At 39.5% G+C, this 22,159-nt stretch overlaps 1 protein-coding gene across 1 annotated transcript in view; it reads left to right on the top strand.

Annotated features, from left to right (window-relative positions):
• Rnf19a (ring finger protein 19A, RBR E3 ubiquitin protein ligase) overlaps positions 1–22,159 on the top strand; it is a 41,208-nt gene that overhangs the window by 6,796 nt on the left and 12,253 nt on the right. Inside the window, exons 2-4 of the mRNA XM_057792146.1 lie at positions 13,374–14,135; positions 17,613–17,821; positions 21,548–21,692. Of these exons, the coding sequence (XP_057648129.1) occupies positions 13,513–14,135; positions 17,613–17,821; positions 21,548–21,692 (977 nt within the window). The 5' untranslated portion in view covers positions 13,374–13,512. The remainder of the gene's footprint in view (positions 1–13,373; positions 14,136–17,612; positions 17,822–21,547; positions 21,693–22,159) is intronic.

The following is a 22,159-nucleotide window of genomic DNA, read 5'->3' as shown; positions in this document are numbered from 1 at the left end:
AGAGATCCGCCTGCCTCTGCTTCTCCTGAGTGCTGAGATTAAAGGCATGCGCTACCACCGCCTAGCTAAAGTCTGGTTTCTAAAAGGTCTCCCACACTTTTCTCTGTCCTGTACCCTAATGTTGACATGTTGCAGCACTGACCTCCTTCCTCTCTGTAGTTTCACCCATGCTCGTGATTTTACACATCACACCTGTAACAACTCCCAGATTACGTTTCTGGGCCTGCCTCTACCCCTCCTCCAGCTCTGGAAGGTATGTTCCCACCTAGATAGGTCTTGTGACATGGGTCAGAAACTGTTAACCATCTCCCTATCTTAGGAGACCCTCTCTGTTTCTCAGTGACTGCTTTTCAGACTGCTCTTTAGGTTAGTGCCCTTCAGCAGTCAGTAGTTAACTATTTACCATCTCCATGTCAATACATTGTTGAGCTAGCCAGAATGTTTTTAATCTTTCTTTGTCCCAATTGAACGAACAGTCTTCTTTTATAGCAGCTTCCTGTTTTCTAATTGATCAAGTATTGTATATTATTTATAATGAGGTTGACTAAAACTACAGAGCACAGTTCTGCTCTGCTTTTCAGTAAAGAATGAGGCTTAAATAGGTAAATAGGTAGGTGGGTGAGGAGCTGTGGGAGGCTGTGGCACGTGGAACTAGTTTATTCTGAACTTGTAGTGTCTGTTTCTGGGAATCAGAGAGAGTGTCTTGGGCAGAAGGTGAATATATAGCCTTGGAAAATGGTACTTTTCAAATCTGGAATGGATTTTTGAAAATGGATACTTACCTGTGCTAATGGTTTGTCCCTTTCCCCCATATTTAGAAGTAATGTGAAGATATTTGTTCCATTTTTAGTATTAGGTCACTAGAGTTAGTTTTATCTAGCTATGTATGTGTAATAAGACTGAAAACTCTGTATTTACTTTCAAGAAATGTATGTATTTGATAATGTATTCCAAATTTCCAAGTGGCTGACTGTATTGGTGAGAAAAGTCATTTCAGCCTGGAGAAATGGCTCAGGGGGTAGGGTAAGAGCACTTGCTGCTCTTCCAAAGGACCTGAGTTTGGTACCCAGCACTCACATCAAACAGCTCACAGCTGACTGTAACTCCAGCTTCAGGGGATTTGGCATCTTTGTAGGGACTTTGAGGGCATCCACATACATACTCACTGGATGGAATTACAGCAGATAGAATATGGCAAAAGAAAAGGTTGATAAAATTGAAAGTAGAATAGGAACAGTTTGCTAAGTTAATGAATGAAGGAAAAGTGGCACAAATGAGCATATTGGCCACTTAGACAAACTTAAGTTGTCAGGTATATAATTATAATTCCATAAGGAGAGGAGAGGAGAGAAAATGTTAGAGTTAAAAGCATTAAAAGAAGTATTTCCTTATTTGTTTGAATTTAAATCCAAGAAGTTTAGTGAGCCGCAAACAGAATTAATACAAAGAAAACAGACTTTAGGCTCATCTTAATCAAACTGTTAGTGAGAGCTAATCATCGTTTTATTGCATTTGGAGTCATTTTGGATACATATCTCTGGGTATACATAAGGGTGTTCTTAGACAGGTGTAATTGAAGAAAGAAGACCTACCCTGAATGTGGGCAGCATCATGAGTAAAAATCAATTGAGCACTGGCATTTTCCTAACAAGATGCAATGTGGCCTATATTTGCATGTATGTGTGTGTGTAGAGGCCAGCTACCTCACGTCTTTCTGTGGTGAACTATATTCTTGAACTGTGAATCCAAACTAAACCTTAAGTTGCTTTTTTAGTTGGGTATTTTATCACAGCAACAAGAAAGAAAGCCAATATAGTGCTTAACACCAAGTATATAAATTAATAAAACAGAAATAAAAAAAATTGCATTGCCAATAGGGGAATTAATGAAAACGGCTTACTGCTGTGAGCTCTGCACACCAAGAAGTACTAAAGAAAGGTCTGAGGCTTTAGGAAGGCGATACCAGACGAGAACTGAAGAGCCCCAGAGATGGCAAATATGTCGAAAAATAGTGTCTTAGTTATTCCTGTGAAGAGACCTTGACAGCAGCATGGTCTTTCAGAGCATTATCTTACAAAGGAAAACTTTTAACTGGGGCTGGCTTACAGCTCAGAGGTTTAGTCTCTTATTGTCATGGCAAGAAACATGGCAGCATGCAGGCAGGCATGGTGCTGGAGAAGGAGCTCAGAGTCCTACATCTTGATTTGAAGGCAGCAGGAAGAAACTGAGCCACTAGACCTGGCTTGAGCTTCTGAGACCTCAAAGCTCCTCACCACCTAGTGACACACTTGCTCCAACAAAGCCACACCTACTCCAGCAAGGCCACATCTCCTAATAGTTCTATTCTCTCTGAGCCTATGGGGCTCAGTCTTTGACAGAATTATTTTTTTATAATATTTATTATGTATACAATATTCTGTCTGTGTGTATGCCTGAAGGCCAAAAGAGGGCACCAGACCTCATTACAGATGGTTGTGAGCCACCATGTGGTTTCTGGGACTTGAACTCAGGACTTTTGGAAGAGCAGGCAATGCTCTTAACCTCTGAGCCATCTCTCCAGCCCCAGAATTATTTTTTAATTACATTTTTTGAAGGAGGTGGGCGTATGTGTGTCTGGGCATGAATGTGAAGGTCAGAGAACTTCTTAGCTTGTAGAATTGAACTCAGTTCATCAGGCTTGGTGGTGAGCACCAAGCCGTCTCATTAGCCCCTCTGAAAGGGTTTTGTAGGCATAAAAAGTAGTACAATAATTTATAAAGGAGTTTCATAAGTGTGACAATTAGAAATCATAGTTTCTATATTTCAAGACATCAAATTAAAAATCACATTTGGATAAGGTTAAATATTGAACATTTTCAATGAAAAGGGGACAGTGTTTCAATGTAAAAATGAACAAAAAGTGAGCAGATAAAGTAGGGATGCATGTAAATGCATTAAATTGTTTAGTAATGAAATAAATTGAAGCTAGTAGTTTTTGCTACTCAAAAAGCTTTTACCATAATAAAAGATGTTGATGAGCATTGAGGGGAATAAGCACCAGGAACACAACACCTTAGTCTACTTCAGGTGCATATGTTAGAAGTCCATGTCACTTAAAAGATAGTAGGTGATTCACGCACCAAGACATGACTTTATCAGTTCAGCAGTGGACTGGATGGACAGAAGGTCATTATTCAACAGTTAGTGTTAAGGCAACTGAGTAACTATTTAGATGTAAAAGTTTAATCTATTGCTTACATTAAAAATTTTGAATGAATCAAACAATTAGGGAAGAATAAACTTTAGAAGTAGCAGAAGACATTAGAGAGTTTTACTTATTTTGAATTATGTTTTTCAGTGCTTGAGAGGCAGAAACAAGCAGCCTGAGAGTTTGAGGCCAGCCTGGTCTATGTAGCAAGTTCTAGGCCAGCCAGGGTTACACAGTAAGACCCTTCCCCACCCCAAAATTTATTAAATTACATTTGTTTATTTATTGTGGGGTGGGTGGGTGTTTGTGCCATGGCCTATACGTGGAGGTTCTGTCCTTCCACTGTGATTTTCAGGGGTTGGGCTGAGGTGGTCACTCTTAGTGGCAAGTACCTGAAGCTATTGCCAGTCCATTAATTTTAAAAGTATAGTCTTGATACTTAACATATTTAGTATACTTTATATCCCATAGCTTCTTGTAGGGTAAAGAAGATTGTTTTCATAGTTTAAAAATTTACATATAGACCAGGCAGTGGTGGCACGTGCCATTAATCCCAGAGGCAAAGTCAGCCATATCTCTGGTCTACAGAGGGAATTCTAGGACAGCCAGGTCTACACAGAGAAATCCTGTCTCAAAAAAACAAAACAAAACAAAATTTATGTGTAGAAAAAGTATATGATTAAATAAGGTCACATAGCAATAGCAAACCCAAAATATTTGTGTACAAACACTATTTTCTGTAAGCTACACATTGTGTTAGGTACCAGAGAGCCAAGCCAAGGCTTAGCTAATGTTTCACTTCAGTAATAAGTTAGGTCTAGATACTTTGTCAGAGGTTGATTTGACATTATTATTAAAACTTCTCTTTGGAGTGATTGCTGTCCATATTTGTAATGGAGATCACAGATTCCCTCTAGAGCAGTGACTCTCAGCCTTCCCAGTGCTGTGACTCTGAAGCACGATCAATAAAAACTCAACCTGAAGGTCAGAAAGTAAAGCAACCAGCCACTGGCTCTTACCTCGACCTAAGTCCGAAATGGTGATCCTGCCTCTAGGAATCTCGAATGAGACTGACTGAGAGCTGTCTCCTCCTGTTTTATAATGCTCTCTGGGACTGGGATTAAAGACATGCACTGCCCGCTTTTATGGCAACTAGTGTGGCTGACGGGATTGAAGATGTGTGTTAACCACTGCCTGGTCTGTAAGGCTGACCAGTGGGCTGTTTTACTCGCTGATCTTCAGGCAAACTTTATTAAAATACAGATAAAATGCCACTACTTGACTCTTTAATACGGTTCCGCATGCTGTGGTGACCCCCAACCCTAAAATTATTTTTGTTGCTACTTTTCTAACTGTAATTTTGCTGCTGTTATGAATTGTAACATAAATATCTGATGTGCAGGATATCTGATACGTGACCCTGTGAAGGGTCATGACACACAGGTTGAGATCCACGGTTGTAGAGTGTTGTCTGTCACTGAAGATGGTGAGGTCTTGACTTCCAGGTTTCTTCTGATGCTGGGTATCACTGTTTACCACTCGCACCACACCCTCCAGGGTCCACTTTAAAAATTGTAGGCCAGGTGTGGTAGTACCTCCCTTTAATCACAGTGCCCAGGAGGTAGAGGCTGGTAGGATTCTGTGAGTTCCAGGCCAGCCTGGTCTACATAGTGAGTTCCTGGAGTTCTACTATTTCAAGTGATATCCATGGATTTGTTGGCCCAGCAACCCCTCATTTTCACTGAGAACAGCTCCTCCAGAGCTGCCATGTTAGTGCACTGTTCCCTATTCCTGGTCATTCAATCATTAACGGAGGACCATTTGACCCAACTCGGCCAGTTCTAGAGAGCTTGCCTGGAACTCTTAGAACAAGAACTTAAAAGGATAGTTGGATTTTCTTTATTACTGAGGCTGTCAGCATTGAGGCTACCCATGGCCAGCTTAAGAGCAAGCAGAAAAATATAAGGGGGTGGGGAGAGGGAGAGAGGAGGCAAGGGGAGGGAGGGAGAGAGGGAGAGAGAATTCTTTGAGACAAGGTTTCTCTGTGTAGCCCTGGCTGCCATGGAACTAGCTCTGTATGTAGACCAGGCTGGCCTTGAACTCACAAAAATATGCCTATTTCTGGCTCCTGTATGTTTTCATTTTATATTTGTGAATGTTTTTCTGCACCACATGTGTCCAACCCAGATATCTATCTGTGCCTTGGACCTGTGGAGGTCAGAAGACAGAACTGGAGTTAGAGACCGTTGTTGGCTATCATGTGGGTGCTGGGTGCAGAACTCAGGTCCTCTGTGAGACCAGCAAGTGCTCATAAATGTTGATCCATCACTTCTGCCGCCAGATGCACTCTTCATTCGCCCTCTGTCCTGCTTTGTGACCCAGAATGTTAGCCTCTAAGGATGGACTCAGTTGTCCTCTTGTTGCCTTTTAGTTGAGTTTAGCCAAATTTGAGGCCTCAGTTGGTTGGCCACCTTTCTAAGTGGCTCTTCAGTCACCTCTTTGAGAATGCTTTTATTTTTCTTTTAAGATTTATCTTTTTATTTTATGTGTCAGGGCGTTTTGTGCTTGGTGCCTGCAGAGGTCAGAGGAGAGCAGGAGATCCCCTGGAAGGAGTTCCATGGATAGTTGTGAACTGCCCTGTGAGCGCTGGGTGGCCTGCACAGGGAAGAGTTTTTAGCTGCTGAGCCTCTCTCCACTGCCAGCTTTGCCTTTACTAGAACTGTGGCCAGGACAACTTTTCTTAAGTCTGTGGATTGAGCCTTCTGACTGTAAGACACTGTGTTTGTAAATTGAGTATTTAAAATGTAGAGCACATTTTTATTTAAATCAGTATTATAAGTGTTGGTTAGGTGTTTAAGTTGACCTGTTCAACTTTTGTAGTCTTTACAAAGTGTAAGAAAATAATTTGTCAAGTTAAATTCATTTAAGTAGTATCAGAAGAAACTAATTTCTGCTAGAGAAAAGGCTCAGGGTTGAATCATTCATTTTGCCTTTTCAGAGGACTCCATTTCAGTTCCCAACTCCAGGGGGATCTGGTGTTCTCTTTTAGCCTCACATACATGGATGGCATGCATGCATGCGCGCGCGCACACACACACGTAAATCTTAAAAACTGTTTAGCACTTTTACTAGGTCTTTAGAACACATGGGTTTTGTATGTGGTACAAACACCTTTGTTTGGGCCATTACATTTCTGTTTTCTTTTTCGTTTTCTTTTTGTAGCTCTGACTATCCTGGAATTCACTATGCAGATCACACTGTCATTGACCTCATTGTGACCCATCTGCCTCACCCTCAGTTCCCCACCTCTCTGGGGCTCATTTCATTTCTCAGTTCCACACATTCCTCCAGAGATAGATAAAGGAATCAAGGGGAGGGAGTGTAAACACTGGACTAGAAGGTAGAACAGCAATCTGACCTGCTTCTCCTTGGTTGAAATACAGGAGACACTGGGGTTCCTTTGCCACTGAAAAACTAATTTGCTAGCGTTTAGTTAAGACAGTTGGAATTGTGCTAAATGGGAACAGGAGGCATTTCTCACTGTTTCATTAGCAGATTTCCTTGTGGTTTGAGAAGGGACAGAATGGAGTCTACTTACCTTCCAGTCTCAGGAACTGCTCCATGCTTTCCCTCTTGGAAAGGATCTCACTAAGATAGGCATTATTGTCATGGAGGTTGCATCCGTTAGGGTTTCCCAGATAAACAAATGTTGCAGATATACAGAGCAGTTTTGTGTTGTTTAGGAATTGGCTCACATGGTTGTGAAGGCAGAAGCATATACCATGATCTGCAGGCTAGAGGTTGAGGAAAACTGCTGTATTCCAATCCAAGTGCAGATGTTTGGGAACCAGAGGAGCCAGAGTTACATAAATTCTGAGTTCAAAAGGCCTGGAAACCAGAAGCTCTCAATTCTAAGAGTGGAGAAAGATCTCAAGCAGAGGGCAAATTCGCCTTCTCTCTCTCTCTCTCTCTCTCTCTCTCTCTCTCTCTCTCTCTCTCTCTCTCTCTCAGCACTCGTGGATTAGCTGGTGTTCACACACATTAGTAAGGGCTCTTCTGTACTCAGTCTGCTGATTTAGGTCCTTTCTTATCTACCAGCCGAAATTCTTTCCCCCACCACTGCTTTTCTTCATGCTATCGGTGTTTTATAGTTTAACAAATCAGTCGGGAACCTTTCTGTGCTGTTTTATCATGTGCTGTAACTCTAAAATGGTTAAGTATTTTTTGTACAGTGCAAGCACCTGGGTTGGGAGAGATGGAGAGAGATTTAAATCAAAAGGAGTTTAGGTTCCATAGACAGGAGTGTGCTGAGGAGGCTATCTTAGCCATGGTGGCCTCTTATGGTGAAGGAAGCTGGGTTAGGACATCCAACAGCAACCCACAGAACAAAGAACATGCCTTACTTTTCTAAATTTTGGGAACAGGAGTCTCTGGATTTAGATGGAGAAGCCTCTAAGTAGTAGTTTAGTGAAGGTACTAGGTAGGCTGTAATTTAAACTAATTCTGTTGTCCCACCCTGCTTTGGGGCTGCTATAATTTAAGAATTTAGTTGTTTAGGGAAGGTGCCAGATAGAGAAAGTGGCTGATCCCCTTTACAAGGGCAGCATCTGTGACCTGTATACCACCCATCCAATTTAGACAGTACACCGTCAGCAACTGAGGCAAGGGCAGGTTTTTTGCACACATGGCTAGCTTTTGCCATAAAGAAGCCGTATTGTTGACTGAGTTTTCTGTCCCACCAGGTCCCTTAGTTGTTAAGTCCCAAAGAAATACACAAAGGTCTACATTAATCATAAATTGGTTAACCCAGTAGCTCAGGCTTCTTATGAAGTAATTCTTAGAACTTATAACAGCCATGATTCTTATCTGTGTTAGCTACGGTGAGGCAGTCACATCTTGCTTGCTCTGTGTCTGGTGACCACTGTAGACTGAAACTTTCCTCTTCCCAGAATTCTCATTGCCCCGTCTCTTCTTCCTGTCTGGTTGCCCCGCCTATACTTCCTGCCTGGCTACTGGCCAAGCAGTGTTTGTTTAAAATACAAGTGACAGGGTACAAACCATTGTCCCACAGCACCATATGAAGTTTTTTTGATACCCATCATCTTCGTTGAAATAGATGGTGCTGCCAGAAACGAACATGTCTCACTGTCATGAAAAGCCTTAGGTTATTAAACATATTGAATGCCATATTCTGTAGGTCTTTGAAGTGTTTGAATACCATTTAGCTATCTAAATATATCTGTGTATGACCTTGAAAACATACCTAATGTGACTATAAGTTTGATATTATGGGTGACTATTAGCCTGTATTTTTTAATTATGCTAAATAGCTTATAGAGATAACTTTCAGTGACTAGAAATTTACATTGTTAAATAAGCTGTATAGGTGCAATACCTTAAACAAGATTAGAAGCATGCATACAGTGTAACAAGAATAACATTAAATTTGTTTCTCTATATAAAATTCCATACCATTGTAAAATATTTGACTAGTAGTTGCTTTTTTTAGTTTAAAAGTAGATTCAGTAATCTACCCTTTTATCCTATCATTTCTATATCATATACCCATTTTTTTCTTTTTATGTTTATCCCTTTTTTATTATGACCAATAATAACTAGTAACCATCCCCCCTTAAATGAAAACAAACATCCATAACCAGTATTTTGGGAATGTGACTGTCATTCTCTGGACTACTTCCTGTTGGTTGTGGGTGCTGGACTTTTGTCGGGGGGAGACCTTGAGAAAATGAGGATGATTGTTAGATCTTGTCTGGAGTATTCTGTGAGGCTGGGTCATCTCAGTCAGCAGCCTTGAAATCGTTCTGGATCCAGGGTCACCTGGGCCATCCATTTTTATTAGTGTCTGGTCCACTTGCTCTGAAAATATGTAAACTTTTAAAGGTAACATACATATTTGTAATACAAGTATAGGCTGTGCTTGTACATAAGTCAGCCAAAGATTATGTTATCTTTTGTTTTGTGTTTGAGCAGATAACATTTACATCACATCTTTATGTCTGTAGTCAGAAGTTCAGGGGGTCTTCCTCAGTCAAACCTGATTTTCTTTAACCCAAAATGAACCCACAGCTTCTTATTTCCTGTGGAAATTAAAGCAAACCCTCTCCCCCAAAGTAACACTTCTTTTGACTTAAATTTTGAAGTCAAGATATTTTTAAAATATATAGGTTGGTTTAATCAATGAGCTTTCATAATCCAGCATCTCTTAGCAACCAAAAAATTTAAAGACACCACAATAACATACAGGACCTGGGCTCTGTATTTCCCATCTTTATGTGACTTTTTTCTTTTATATTACTTACTCCCTTTTTAAGGACTTTATTATTTTAAAGCTATATATTTCTTTTTGTGACCGTCTATACCTTCCCTTTTCTCTCCTAAGCTTACACATATTTTTAAGCACATTATAACCCGTTTGGAGTTTTTTTCCATCTGATTCTCTTTATTGCCTATCTGTAATCTCTTTCTGACTGCATGGGCCTTTAAACTGTTAAGTGGCATGGCTAGGACCAAAGCCTTTACTTTGACGCCTGACTCCACTCACTTGGTTCCCTGAGAGCCTAGCTTCATGGCTGAGATACCAGCAGGGAGCCACATTTCCTGCCTCAGCTCTGGAGAGCTTTGGATCCACACTGCCACTGAGTAGTGTGCAGCCCGCTGCTCATAAACCCCAGAGAGCCCTACCCATGCTGATAGCACGAACCAAGAAGCTGCCCCTGTTTGCCATTAGCAAACAGAGTTTACCTGGGAAAAGTCAATCACCAAGAAGCCACGCTTGACTCCGTTTTTTGTGTGTTTAGAATCTCTTTTTAAGCTTTTGTCAGGTCTTACGTGGAAAATCTGGCCCCACATTGGAATACCATTTGTAGGTGGAGTTTCCCTGTGTCCCAGCAGCTGCTCTCAAATAACCAGACTGCAGATGCAATATTAATGATAAATGCTCAGCCGATAGCTCATTTTCTACATATCCCACTTCCTCTGTCTCTGCTGCGGCTCCCTGACTCCACCCTTCTTCATCCCAGCATCCGTAGTTTGGTTGTCCCATTTGTACTTCCTGCCTGGCTACTGGCCAGTCAGCTTTTTATTGACAATGAGAGCAACACATTTTCACAGTGTACAGGATTATTCCACAGCAAAAGTGTTTTTAGTATTGTGGTTTATAAGTGGAGTGTGCAGCCAAATCACTGAAAATTTTAAATACCAAAACAATACCAAACATTGTATACCTAATCTACAAATGGTCTCATACCATATATACTATTTTGTGATTGTCATTTCTCAGTTCTGTATGAATCTTTCCATAGCTTATGTTTGGATTGTGTTTGCTCATTTAAGTGCCCAGTTGAATACTCAAACGTTATTTATTTATTTATTTGTTTGTTTTTCAAGACAGGGTTTCTCTTTGTAGACCAGGCTGGCCTCAAACTCAAGAGAGCCACCTGCCTCTGCTCCCAAGTGCTGGGAATAAAGGTATGCTTAGAGATTTTGTTCTTTTGCTTTTTCCCTCCCTTTTACCAACTATACAGCAATAGATAGATTTATTTATGTATTATTTCATACACTGGAAGGATGAACACCTGGGCTTAAGAATATTTCTGTTTTAAAATAATGGTAAATTGGTTTGCACACACACATTGTGCTTAGATTCTTCAAACAAGACTTGAGGTGATTATTTCACTGGACTAGATTATCAGCCTTTTACAGCTTTGTTGGTATCTACAAAATAGTATTTAATGTTTGGATTTTTGTTGGGTACCAGCCACGACAAAAATACTTCTTGCCAGGGAAAAGGTGTGGGGATTAGAAATAGAGTAAAGAATATGAAGATGTGAATGGAAATAATAAAACAGAGAAACATATAGGATAGTATCTGGAGGAAATTCCAGTGAGTTCTGAAAATTCACCCGTATTCAATTGAAAATTGCGGGCTACATTCATAGTTAAACATTCTATTGCTAGAACAAAACAAGTCACGTCACACCCTAGACCAAAACATTCTGTAGGCAAACCACTCCCTGGGTGAAATCCAGTGTTATCTCCATAAAGGAACTCTGACCTTTGGTCGGCGTGGAAACAGGCTCACATTTTCAGACCTCCACAGATTTTTACTTCTTTAGTAGTGATTGTTGTTAAATTATTTCCTGTCTGACTAATTTTTGTAATACTCAAAACCAACTGCTTGAGTCTTTGTGTGGCTCTCAGACTTTACGTCGTTTTCCTCCTGGTACAAGTGTAAAGTCTACTTGGAGAGTGAGAAAGCTTGTTCTTTGCTATCCGTGCTTCCCAGTTTATTGTGTATGCTCTTGTTTAGGAGTAAAAATGCTACGTGTCCTTTTGCTCCAGTTTGGTAGATGCTGTTAGATCGTTTCCAAAGTAGGTGTGCGAGAGTGGTCACCCCTCCACATCCCTGCCAACATCTAGAAATACCACTCTCCTGGTTTATCCGTTTACCGCATAGTGACCTGTCTGTGTGGCTGTAATGACAATGGATGGTGTTGTGCCCTCTGTCCAGTTCTCTTTTGGGTTGTCTGTTTTATGTGTTTATGCTCGTCACCTGTCTGAGCACCATTCTTTTGTGGCATGTGTCTTCTGCACACTGGTAATACTAGCTTCCTGGACCATCTTTTGCCGTTTATTCTATGATTAGCACTTGTAATGTTCTGTATAAGAAATCTTTTGGTTGAAATATTCTCGTTGTCTCCTAAAAGCTTCTTCACATTTAAATTTGTAAATTTGCTGTAACTGATTTTTAAAAAATTGATTTTATTATATTCGCTTGTGTATTTCTATGTTCACCATGACATGGTATATGCATGCAGAGGAAAGCTTTGAGGAGGTACTTCCCTCCTTCAATGATGTATATTCCAGGAATAGAACCCAGGCCATTAGCTTGTGTGGCAAGTGCTTTTATGGGGTGAGCCGTTGGTCAAATTCCTGATCCTCTCTCAAATAATTTTAAAAAGACCAATTTTAGTGCTCAACAAGATCACCTTTGGCTGGGCGGTGGTGGTGCACACCTTTAATCCCAGCACTCGGGAGGCAGAGGCAGGCGGATCTCTGTAAGTTCGAGGCCAGCCTGGTCTACAAGAGCTAGTTCCAGGACAGGCACCAAAGCTACAGAGAAACCCTGTCTCAAAAAAACCAAAAAAAAAAAAAAAAAGATCACCTTTGTTAAAAATGAAATATAATAATAGGTGACATTTTGTTTCTTCGGGGGTTTTTTTTTGTTTGTTTTGTTTTTTTGAGGCAGGATTTTTCTGTGTTGTCCTAGCTGTCCTGGAACTTGCTCTGTAGAACAGATTGGCCTCAAACTCACAGACATCTGCTTGCCTTTGCCTCCCAAATCCTGAGATTAAAGGTGTGCACCACCACTGCCCAGCTAATATGTGAGTTTTTTTAAAAGACCCTTGTAAGGGTTTAGATAAAGTGCTGCGGTTCCCTGAGGGGTGCAGCGGGCCATGGAGGGGGGGAGCCAGGTCCCACGAGGAGCCACGTCCAGTGAAAGACAGATGGATAGGTGGATAGGCACGCTATGCAGAGTGAGTTTGGATATAGTTTATTTAGTAAAAGGGAAGGAGAGGGAGAGAGGGTCTGAGGAGAGGAGGGCAGAGAGAGCACAGGCTGGAAGTGGAAGGAAGATCAGCAGAAGGGGGGGTGAGGGGGGGGTGAGGGGGGGGGTGGGCTGGGCTTATCTCTTAAAGGGACAGGACAAACCATTACAACCATATTCTATGCCTTTGGTCTGTCACCATCTTAATAACATACCACATTACCATAATTATGAAATTATAGTAAGTGATTGTTTCTGAAATGTTAGAGACTCTCTACTTAGAATGCTATTCTTCAAGCTATTCCTAGTTTTTGTTTACATGTACATTTTATTTCTAATTAAAAACAATGAGGAATCATTTAAGTCAGTGATAGCATCAAGATTTATCTAAGACTTTTGTAACAAATATTTCAGTTCAAGTGTAGAAAACCTTTTATTAGGGTTAAAGAATGTCTTCATTGCTATTTTAGCATTCATTGTATGTTTTCCTGTAGATTAACAACTTTAATTTTTAAGCTGATGGTTATAGAAGATACTTGTTAAAAATTTTACAGAGAACCTGTAAGATTATAAAAACATACACATAAAATACAGTTAAATTGTTTTCTGTTTTTACAGGACACCTGTGACCACAGTCTTCTCTAACTGGACTTTTTCAGGATTCTCTGAAGGAGCCAATAGGGTTTTTTACATCATGACTTAATCTGACTACAGGAACAAGACAAATTTTATTTTTAAGTATAATGAAGGGCTGTGCATGAACACTGACCCCAACTCAATTCTAATGAGCATTTTAGACATGAGTTTACATCGGCAAATGGGTTCGGATAGAGATCTTCAGTCTTCTGCCTCATCTGTGAGCTTACCTTCTGTCAAAAAGGCGCCAAAAAAGAGAAGAATTTCAATAGGCTCTCTCTTTCGGAGGAAAAAGGACAACAAACGTAAATCAAGGGAGCTCAATGGCGGAGTGGATGGAATTGCAAGTATTGAAAGTATACATTCTGAGATGTGTACTGACAAGAACTCCATTTTCTCTACAAATACCTCTTCCGACAACGGATTGACTTCTATCAGCAAACAAATTGGAGACTTCATAGAGTGTCCCTTGTGCCTTTTGAGGCATTCTAAAGACAGGTTTCCTGATATAATGACTTGTCACCATAGGTCTTGTGTGGATTGCTTACGGCAGTACCTAAGGATAGAAATCTCAGAAAGTAGAGTGAATATCAGTTGTCCAGAATGCACCGAACGGTTTAATCCCCATGATATTCGGTTGATACTAAGTGATGACGTCTTAATGGAAAAGTACGAAGAGTTCATGCTTCGGCGATGGCTTGTTGCAGACCCTGACTGTAGGTGGTGCCCAGCTCCAGACTGCGGGTGAGGGCACATTGCTTGCATTTCTTCATTTGTTATCTCTAGGGATAAAAGAATTTTCTTGTAGTCAAAACAACATTTTGGGTATATACCATACTAAGTATTGAAATTCAGAGAGCCTGCCTTGTTTTTATATTGTCTGTTCTTCTTGCCTGCACCTGTGAAGACAACTACGAGGAGGATGGTGGGGAGAGGATTACATTGTAAGCAGATTGGCATTTCTTCATCCATGAGCAGTTTTTATTTGGGAATAACAGAATGCTCAATGTTAGGGTTATTTGTTGAAAGGCATTTTATACCACAAATCAATGTGTGTGTTTGTGTTCATATGTGAACATTTTCAGATTTCAAGAATTGCTACACGCAGGAATTAAATAATTCATTACCTCAAGTTCTAAATGACAAATGTCATTTCCTTAACGTTTAAAATAAAATAATTTTGCATATATATTTAATTACTGTGTAACTGCAGCTTGAGTGTTGTGCAGTTGTCAGAACTAAGAAACCCAGATCATTTTCCCTTAGCTAAGTTATGTGCCCTTTACAGTAAAAGCCACAATGGGGAGGTAGGTCAGTTGGTAAGATGACTACTTTGCAAACGTGGGGGACCTGAATCTGGATCTCCAGAATCCGTGTAAAAAAGCTAGCCCTGGTGGACATACCTGTAACCTCAGTGCTAGGGGCCAGGCAGAGTTAGGTGGGTTCTGAAGCTCGTTGACCAGCGAGTCTAGCTAAATTAAGTGGAGAGTGAGTGAAGGGAGAGAGAGCCTTATCCACCTCTGGCCTCACATGTTTGTGTGTACTTCTCTACACATACCACATGAAAACACATAAAAGATAGTAAAATCTATGAACAGTAAAATTTACCATATTGTTAGTACCCCATACATTATATAAATGAGTTTATGAAAACCCTGAATCTCTATATTATTTGATTGTACATCCAGGGAAAACTAGGATATGAGTTTATTAAATTATAGTTTCAGAATTTATTGCTTGAATCAAACTAATCTTTAAAAACTTGTTGAGTAAATTTTCAGATTGCATCTAGTTTATATTCCCTAATTTAAAAAAAAATTTAAGTGTTTAATGGAAAAAGTTAAGTATTTCCCATCTGGGTAAATAAGTGAACACACAACCGTCTACCATGGTTTATACTGTGTGATATAAAGCATTAAAAACTTAGTTACTTAATAAGTCATGAATTCATTAGTTATGTAAGTCTCAGATACAACCTAGTATCAGATTTGAATTATGCGTCCCAATACTAAAGAGTTTCTGTCATAACAAAAGCATACATTGAAGATACTATAGATGGGCTCGTGGTACAGTGTGTGCCTAGCAAGTGTGTGGTCCAGGGTCTGATCCCTAGCACCGTGTAAGCTGAGTATGTTGGTGCAGGCCTATGATCTTAGCACTTGAGAAGTATAAGCAGGACAGTCAGAAGTTCAAAATTATCCACAGCCACATAGTAGGCTCAAAGCCAGCCAGGACTGCATAAGACCCTGTGTCAAAAATAGAAGTTGGTAGGTGTGTGTGTATGTGTGTAAAGAGACTCTTTAAACTAGGCCAGGGCTAGCTGAGCTTCCAGGTGTAATGGCAGAACCAAACTCTGGGATCTAGGACAAGTTACACTCTGTGTCTAGAAAGTAGGATTAACAAGCAATGCTTTCCAATAATTTGAGGAAGAAACTGTATCCTATAAACCAGCAGCGTGGCTGTGACGCACTCTTTAGCCTGTAGGACCTGTACAGTGTTGTCACTGGTGCAAGACTGAAAATCTTTGTCATCAAATCAGGTTTTGAGTTGGACAAAACATTCTACCTTAACCTTTTAACATCATTATATCTAATGCTCTGGTAAAATACTTCAAACACTGAGAACTGATTCCTGCTGTATACAGCATGTGGAGGGAGTGTCCGTCATAGACCCCTAGGACACGAGTTACCTAATGAAGTGTCAGAATTGTGGCCAGCATAAACTGAGACAAACTCTAAGGGCCCACTACTTCCGCTTGATAAATAGCTCTGTATTATCTTGTCACCTCGGATAACATGTTAAACAAAACCAGGGCAGATCACAGAGCTAATTATAAAAATAAAAAGTAAATTAATAAGAAAATATACTTGGATAATTTACTCACTTGCTACACTATTAAAATTGAATACACCTTACAGTAGAGAGATTAACACCAAGAGAAACAAAACAGGAGTACCTAATCCAGTAAATTCTGTTGTTAAGAAAACAGTAATCCTTCCTTAATTCGGCTATGCAGTAAGTTGTTGATGATGACTGTCAGTAGTATTAACTACAAAGGACAGAAAACTCGTTAGCCCCTTTATTTTTACGCTATTGTTTGTGCTGGCTCTCTAGAGATCAAAAGCATAATTTATATGTAGCTGGTAATGTTACAGGTGTTATATAGAAACTTTACCTACTAACATGGAACTTGTTTGTATAGTTTGAGCATCGTGTAGATGGATGTCAGGAATAAAATGAGGGTCCTCTGCAGGAGCAGCCAGTGCTCTAACCACGGAACCGGATCACCAAGTGCTGCCATTTTAAAACAAACAAAACCCAGCTGACCTTAACCTTAGTCTTTGAATTTCCTCTGGTTTCCCATTTCCCATTCTGCCCCTCCTCTTTCTCTAGCCTCCTTCATTCCTTTAGTAAAAGATAGGATATGGAAGAGGTTTAGAATAAAATGTCTTTTCCTTTTCACTGAATTGTTCTTTATATATAAAAACTTGGCTTTAAATCATGTACTTTAAAGTTGAAAATAAAATGTCAATTCTTTACCCTGCCTCTGGGACTGCAATGAATTAACTATCCTTTTAAAAATATGTTTTAATAAGTAATATTTTTATATGTATGGATGTTTTGCCTACATGTAAGTCTGTGTACCACATGTGTGCAGTCCCTGTATGTAGTACCCATGGAGGCCAGAAGAGGGCATCAAATCCCCTGTGCCTGGCATTAGACAGTTATGAACCACGGTGTGGATTATAGGAATCTAACCCAGTTCCTCTGTAAGAACAGCAAGTGCTCTTAAATGCTGAGCCATCTCTCCAGTCCTTCATTGGTTACTATGACATTGTTTTTGTTGTTGTTTTGTTTGAGACAGGGTCTCACTCTGGCTGTATTGGAATTTATTCTATAGACCAAGCTAATCTTGAATTCACAGAGATCCACCTGCATCTGCCTCTGGGTGCTGAGATTAAAGACATGCACCCTCACGCCTGGCTAAAATTTGAAAGTATTTAAAATTTTTTAAAGGTATTTATGCTACTTTGATTTATGAACTACCATTTTTCTCTTATTTTTATGTAGGTAGGATTGTGTTAGGGTTTATGATATTTTATTAATACATATCTGAAAAGTGTTTTCTGAGTAGCATTTTAATTGAATGCTTCTTAAGTTTTTACTGAATTGATCTTGTTTTTGTATCACATTTTAAGTCGTTTTCTTTGTTCTTTCAAGATATGCTGTGATAGCATTTGGATGTGCTAGCTGTCCCAAATTAACCTGTGGGCGAGAAGGCTGTGGGACAGAGTTCTGCTACCACTGTAAGCAGATCTGGCATCCAAACCAGACCTGTGATGCTGCTCGGCAGGAGAGAGCCCAGAGTTTACGCTTACGAACTATACGCTCTTCATCCATTAGCTACAGCCAGGAGTCTGGAGCAGCAGGTAATGTGTCTGCTTTTATTTATATGCTGTACGTGTGTGCGTGCGTGTGTGCGCGCACAGGTGTGTGAAGGTGAGCGCATGAGTGGACCTTAGAGGATAACGCAGGTATTAGACCTCACCTTTTGCTTGACTGAAACAAGGTATCCTGTTCTTTTCTGGTATGTATGTCAGGCTAACTGGCTTGTGAACTTAGAGGACTTCCTGTCTTTGCCTTCCATCTCAACACAGGAGCACTGGGGTTGCAGATGTGTGCACTCCTGTGCCTGACTGTGTGTTCTGGAAACTCACACTCTTGAAGCAAGTGCTTTCTTTACTGAGCCACCTGCCCAGGCCCTGTCTGATTTGACACATAGAGATTGGTTGGTGATTTTAACTTAAAGAGTATTCACTTACCATTAATTTGTTATCTTATTTGCTTTCACTGTTAAAAAGTGTTTTATGTTTTACATACTTATGTCCTGGAAACCTTATTCTTGATGTATTTTTGTTTAATACAGAAAGTAGTTTTGAGATTGGAAAGATATCATTGTCAATGACAACAAAAAAGCTGCCTATTTGTGTACTAGACCATTGGATATACAAGACTTGTAAACACATTTGATAAAATAGTAATTTAGAATGGAACCAATTTACAATTATTTCTGTTTGTATAAAGACCACACATTAAGTATTTTGTGAAACTTAAAACATTTCAGATATATTTAATTTAGTACTAAGGACATAAAAATCATACCTTACTTAGGAAGACATACAGAACTTCAGGGTGTCTTTGGAAGGTAACTAAAAATTAAGATAAACCTCAAAATAAGAAACGTAGATGGACGTCTCCTGACCGCCCAGACCTAAACAATCACACAGAAACAGTATTAATAGCAACACTGTTTGGCTGATGGCGCAGTTATATTTCTAGCTAGCTCTTACATCTTAAGTCAACCTATTCCTATTAGGCTGTGTAATGCCTTGTGGCCATGGCGTTACCTCATTTTCTACATACTTTGTTTCCTTGGTGACTGACTGGCATCTGCTTAATTCTGCTTACTCTTTCTGTATATCTCTGTTCAGATTTCCTGCCTGGCTTTACTCTGCTAAGTCATTGGCCAAAACAACTTTGTTCATCAACCAATAAAAAAGCACTACAGATACAGAAGGACATCCCACATAAAAAATAGTTAATTTTTAAAAAAATCTTAGCGTTCTTAATGTTCTTTGACTAGTCAAAAAAAATCACTATTTTCTGTTAACAGAATGTTCTTAGTTCATTGAAATTTTAATTACTAGAAAACATTCTGTCTTGAAAATTACAATGGGAAAATTTCAAAAGTATAGAAATTTGCGTTTAAAAAAATGAGATTCTCATGTTCTTTATCCTGCTTGAGAAAGTCTTTTAAGATTTAATGTGGATTTAATATTTTATATAATACACTTGGGTTTCATTACTATTTGCTTACTGATTTGTTTCTGTTTCCTCTCCTAAAGATTTAGGGTATAATGCAAAGATTTTAACAATAATTATAGTAATTGTAGCTATGGCTCGAGAAGGATTTTTGTGAGGCCCTGTTCCTGGAGAGTTGGCAGTAGCCATTGGATGTTACCTTGAAGAGTGGGGGGAGGTATTTTTTGGTCACAGGACACACAGGCATGTAAAGAAATAGGATAGATTCCAGACCAGATTTGGAGTCCAGAGTCAGGACTGAATTTAAGGTCAAGATTCTCCTGTGACCTGAGCAAGGTTTCTCTCATCTTAAGGAAGAAGCCACTGCAGTGCTTATGCCTGTAGGGCTGCGGTCGGTCTGCCTCATACATGTTCTTATGACGTTAGACATGGGAACACCGCAGACATCTGCTAGGAACATTTCTAAATGAGCGTTACAACTTAGTTATCTAAACAAATACTGGGCTTCCTCCAAGTGGTCACCGTGGGAGAGTATATGTAGTCCTGTTATACTGGACTGCAAAGATTGTATCAGTTTGACTTCAATTTGGTTCATTCAGGGTAAATAAAACACACCATGCCGTGTAAATCGGGGATCTGGGCTCAGGCAAGTGTGCAGCTGATGTGGTGACGTGGCATTGTTATCTAGATCATGTTCTAGAGCTATGCAGTCGAGTCGCCACCACTCTTGAAAAATCTAACAATCATTTCATAATGTTTTACTAAGTTTACCATTTTGTGTTTGCTGCTTCTTAAGCAGATAGGATTAGTATTTCTTTTTGATATACATGTTGTGTTAAGTATAAAAGCTAGCTTTTTTTCTTGTCTACCCTGTGTTTAAAATTTGTAATGCAAATGCTATATTCTTTGGGTTATTTAAATCATAATTTATAAATACTTTTTTTTTTTTTTTTGAGACAGGGTTTCGAGACAGGCTTTGGAGCCTGTCCTGGAACTAGCTCTGTAGAACAGGCTGGTCTCGAACTCACAGAGATCCACCTGCCTCTGCCTCCCGAGTGCTGGGATTAAAAGGCGTGCACCACCATCGCCCGGCTACTTTTACTTTTTGTATTCTAAAAATAATCCTTTATCATTATTTGTGATTGTTAGAGCTATTGGTTTGCTCAAAATAGCTTGAATTATTAAAACACTTAAAGTGAGTCTCACTAATTCGTAAGTTATAAATAGCTTTAGCCTTTCAAAAAACACTAAGGAAACTTGAATCCATTGATAAAACAGTTAAAAACTGAGCATAAAACTTTCAGGAAGGAAAAGAGAATATTAACTTAATGTTAACAAATAATAATAACATAGAACAAATACTTAAACTCAGTGGTCAGAATTGTAAATACATTTTCTAAACTGCATATAGATAGAGGATATAACTAACTGGCTAATGGTGACCATTATTTAAAGAGGATATAAATAAGGATTAAAAAAAAGAATTATATCCTCTTTAAATAATGCTGACCTGACATCTTGGAGGACCATTATTTAAAGAGGATATAACTGGCTAATAGTGACCTGTATTTATTTATTTATTTATTTATTTATTTATTTATTTAGAGACAGGGTTTCTCCGTAGCTTTTTGGTTCCTGTCCTGGAACTAGCTCTTGTAGACCAGGCTGGCCTCAAACTCACAGAGATCCGCCTGCCTCTGCCCTCCTGAGTGCTGGGATTAAAGGCGTGCGCCACCACCGCCTGGCTGGTGACCTGTATTTAAAGAACAGCTATAATTCAGAATAGTGGTACAGCTCATCCTTTGTTGATCCCTAAGGTTATCTACCATGACATTCTAACCTGTCATTGTGGGGCATTTGTAATGCATTAGTATACATTAGTATACAGTTGTCCCAGCAACACTTGAATAAATGAACAGAAAATATGGAGAATGCTTACTAGCAGTCATGAGGATAAGGTATTCTGAAGCTGTTCTCAGTTGATGTTATTATCACAGACAAGGGGTGTTTCTGTACAGTGCCTTAGGTGAACAGGAAGTAACCACTTCCTATGGTGTCCTCACTAGAGGGCAGCATACAGGAATCTGAACTCCTGTCATTCTTGGTTTTTATTGCTTTGCTACCATGTTTGAAAATGGTTACAACCTGAAATTTTACTATGAAGTATATTTCCTTAGAAAGAAAGAAAAGAAATGCTTTCTGTACTGAAAACAGCAGGCTAAAATTGCCACCTAATGGATGTAATTTCACAGATTTGCTTGGGCAGTGTTAAAGCTGCCAATCTGGAAACTATGTCTACACATTTTATATTTTCTTGTCTGTGTTCCTCACAGCTGATGATATAAAGCCGTGCCCACGATGTGCTGCTTACATAATAAAGATGAATGATGGGAGTTGCAATCATATGACATGTGCTGTCTGTGGCTGTGAGTTTTGTTGGTTGTGTATGAAAGAAATCTCTGATTTACATTATCTAAGGTAAGCTTACGGAGAGAACTATATATGTATGAATAGTCTTTACATTGTATATCAAAGTTTTTGTTTTGGAAACAGCATGTCTTAGTTAGGTTCTTGTTGCTATAAAAAGACCCCATGACCACTACAACTCTATAAAGAAAGAATTTAATTGGGGTGGCTCTCTTACAGTTTCAGAGATTCAATCCATCATCATCATGGTGGGATGCAGACAGGTGTGGTACTGGAGCTGAGAGTCCTACATCTTGGAGGCAACAGGAAGTTGACTGACTGTCACACTGAGGGAAGCTTGAGAAAAGATCTCAAAGCCCGCCCCCACAGTGACACACTTCCTCCAACAAGGCCACACCTCCTAGTAGTGCCACTTCCTTTGGGAACCATTTCCTTTCAACGCACCGTGCTATATTAATCTAAGTATTTTTAGTCCTGAGATTTATAAGCTACTTAAAGAAATGGATTGTATTCTTATT

This window comes from Chionomys nivalis, chromosome 17, assembly GCF_950005125.1.
Source record: "Chionomys nivalis chromosome 17, mChiNiv1.1, whole genome shotgun sequence".
NCBI classification, from domain to species: Eukaryota; Metazoa; Chordata; class Mammalia; order Rodentia; family Cricetidae; genus Chionomys; species Chionomys nivalis.
The sequence above is the reverse complement of the archived record's forward strand: the minus strand, read 5'-3'. Positions and strand labels throughout refer to the sequence as shown.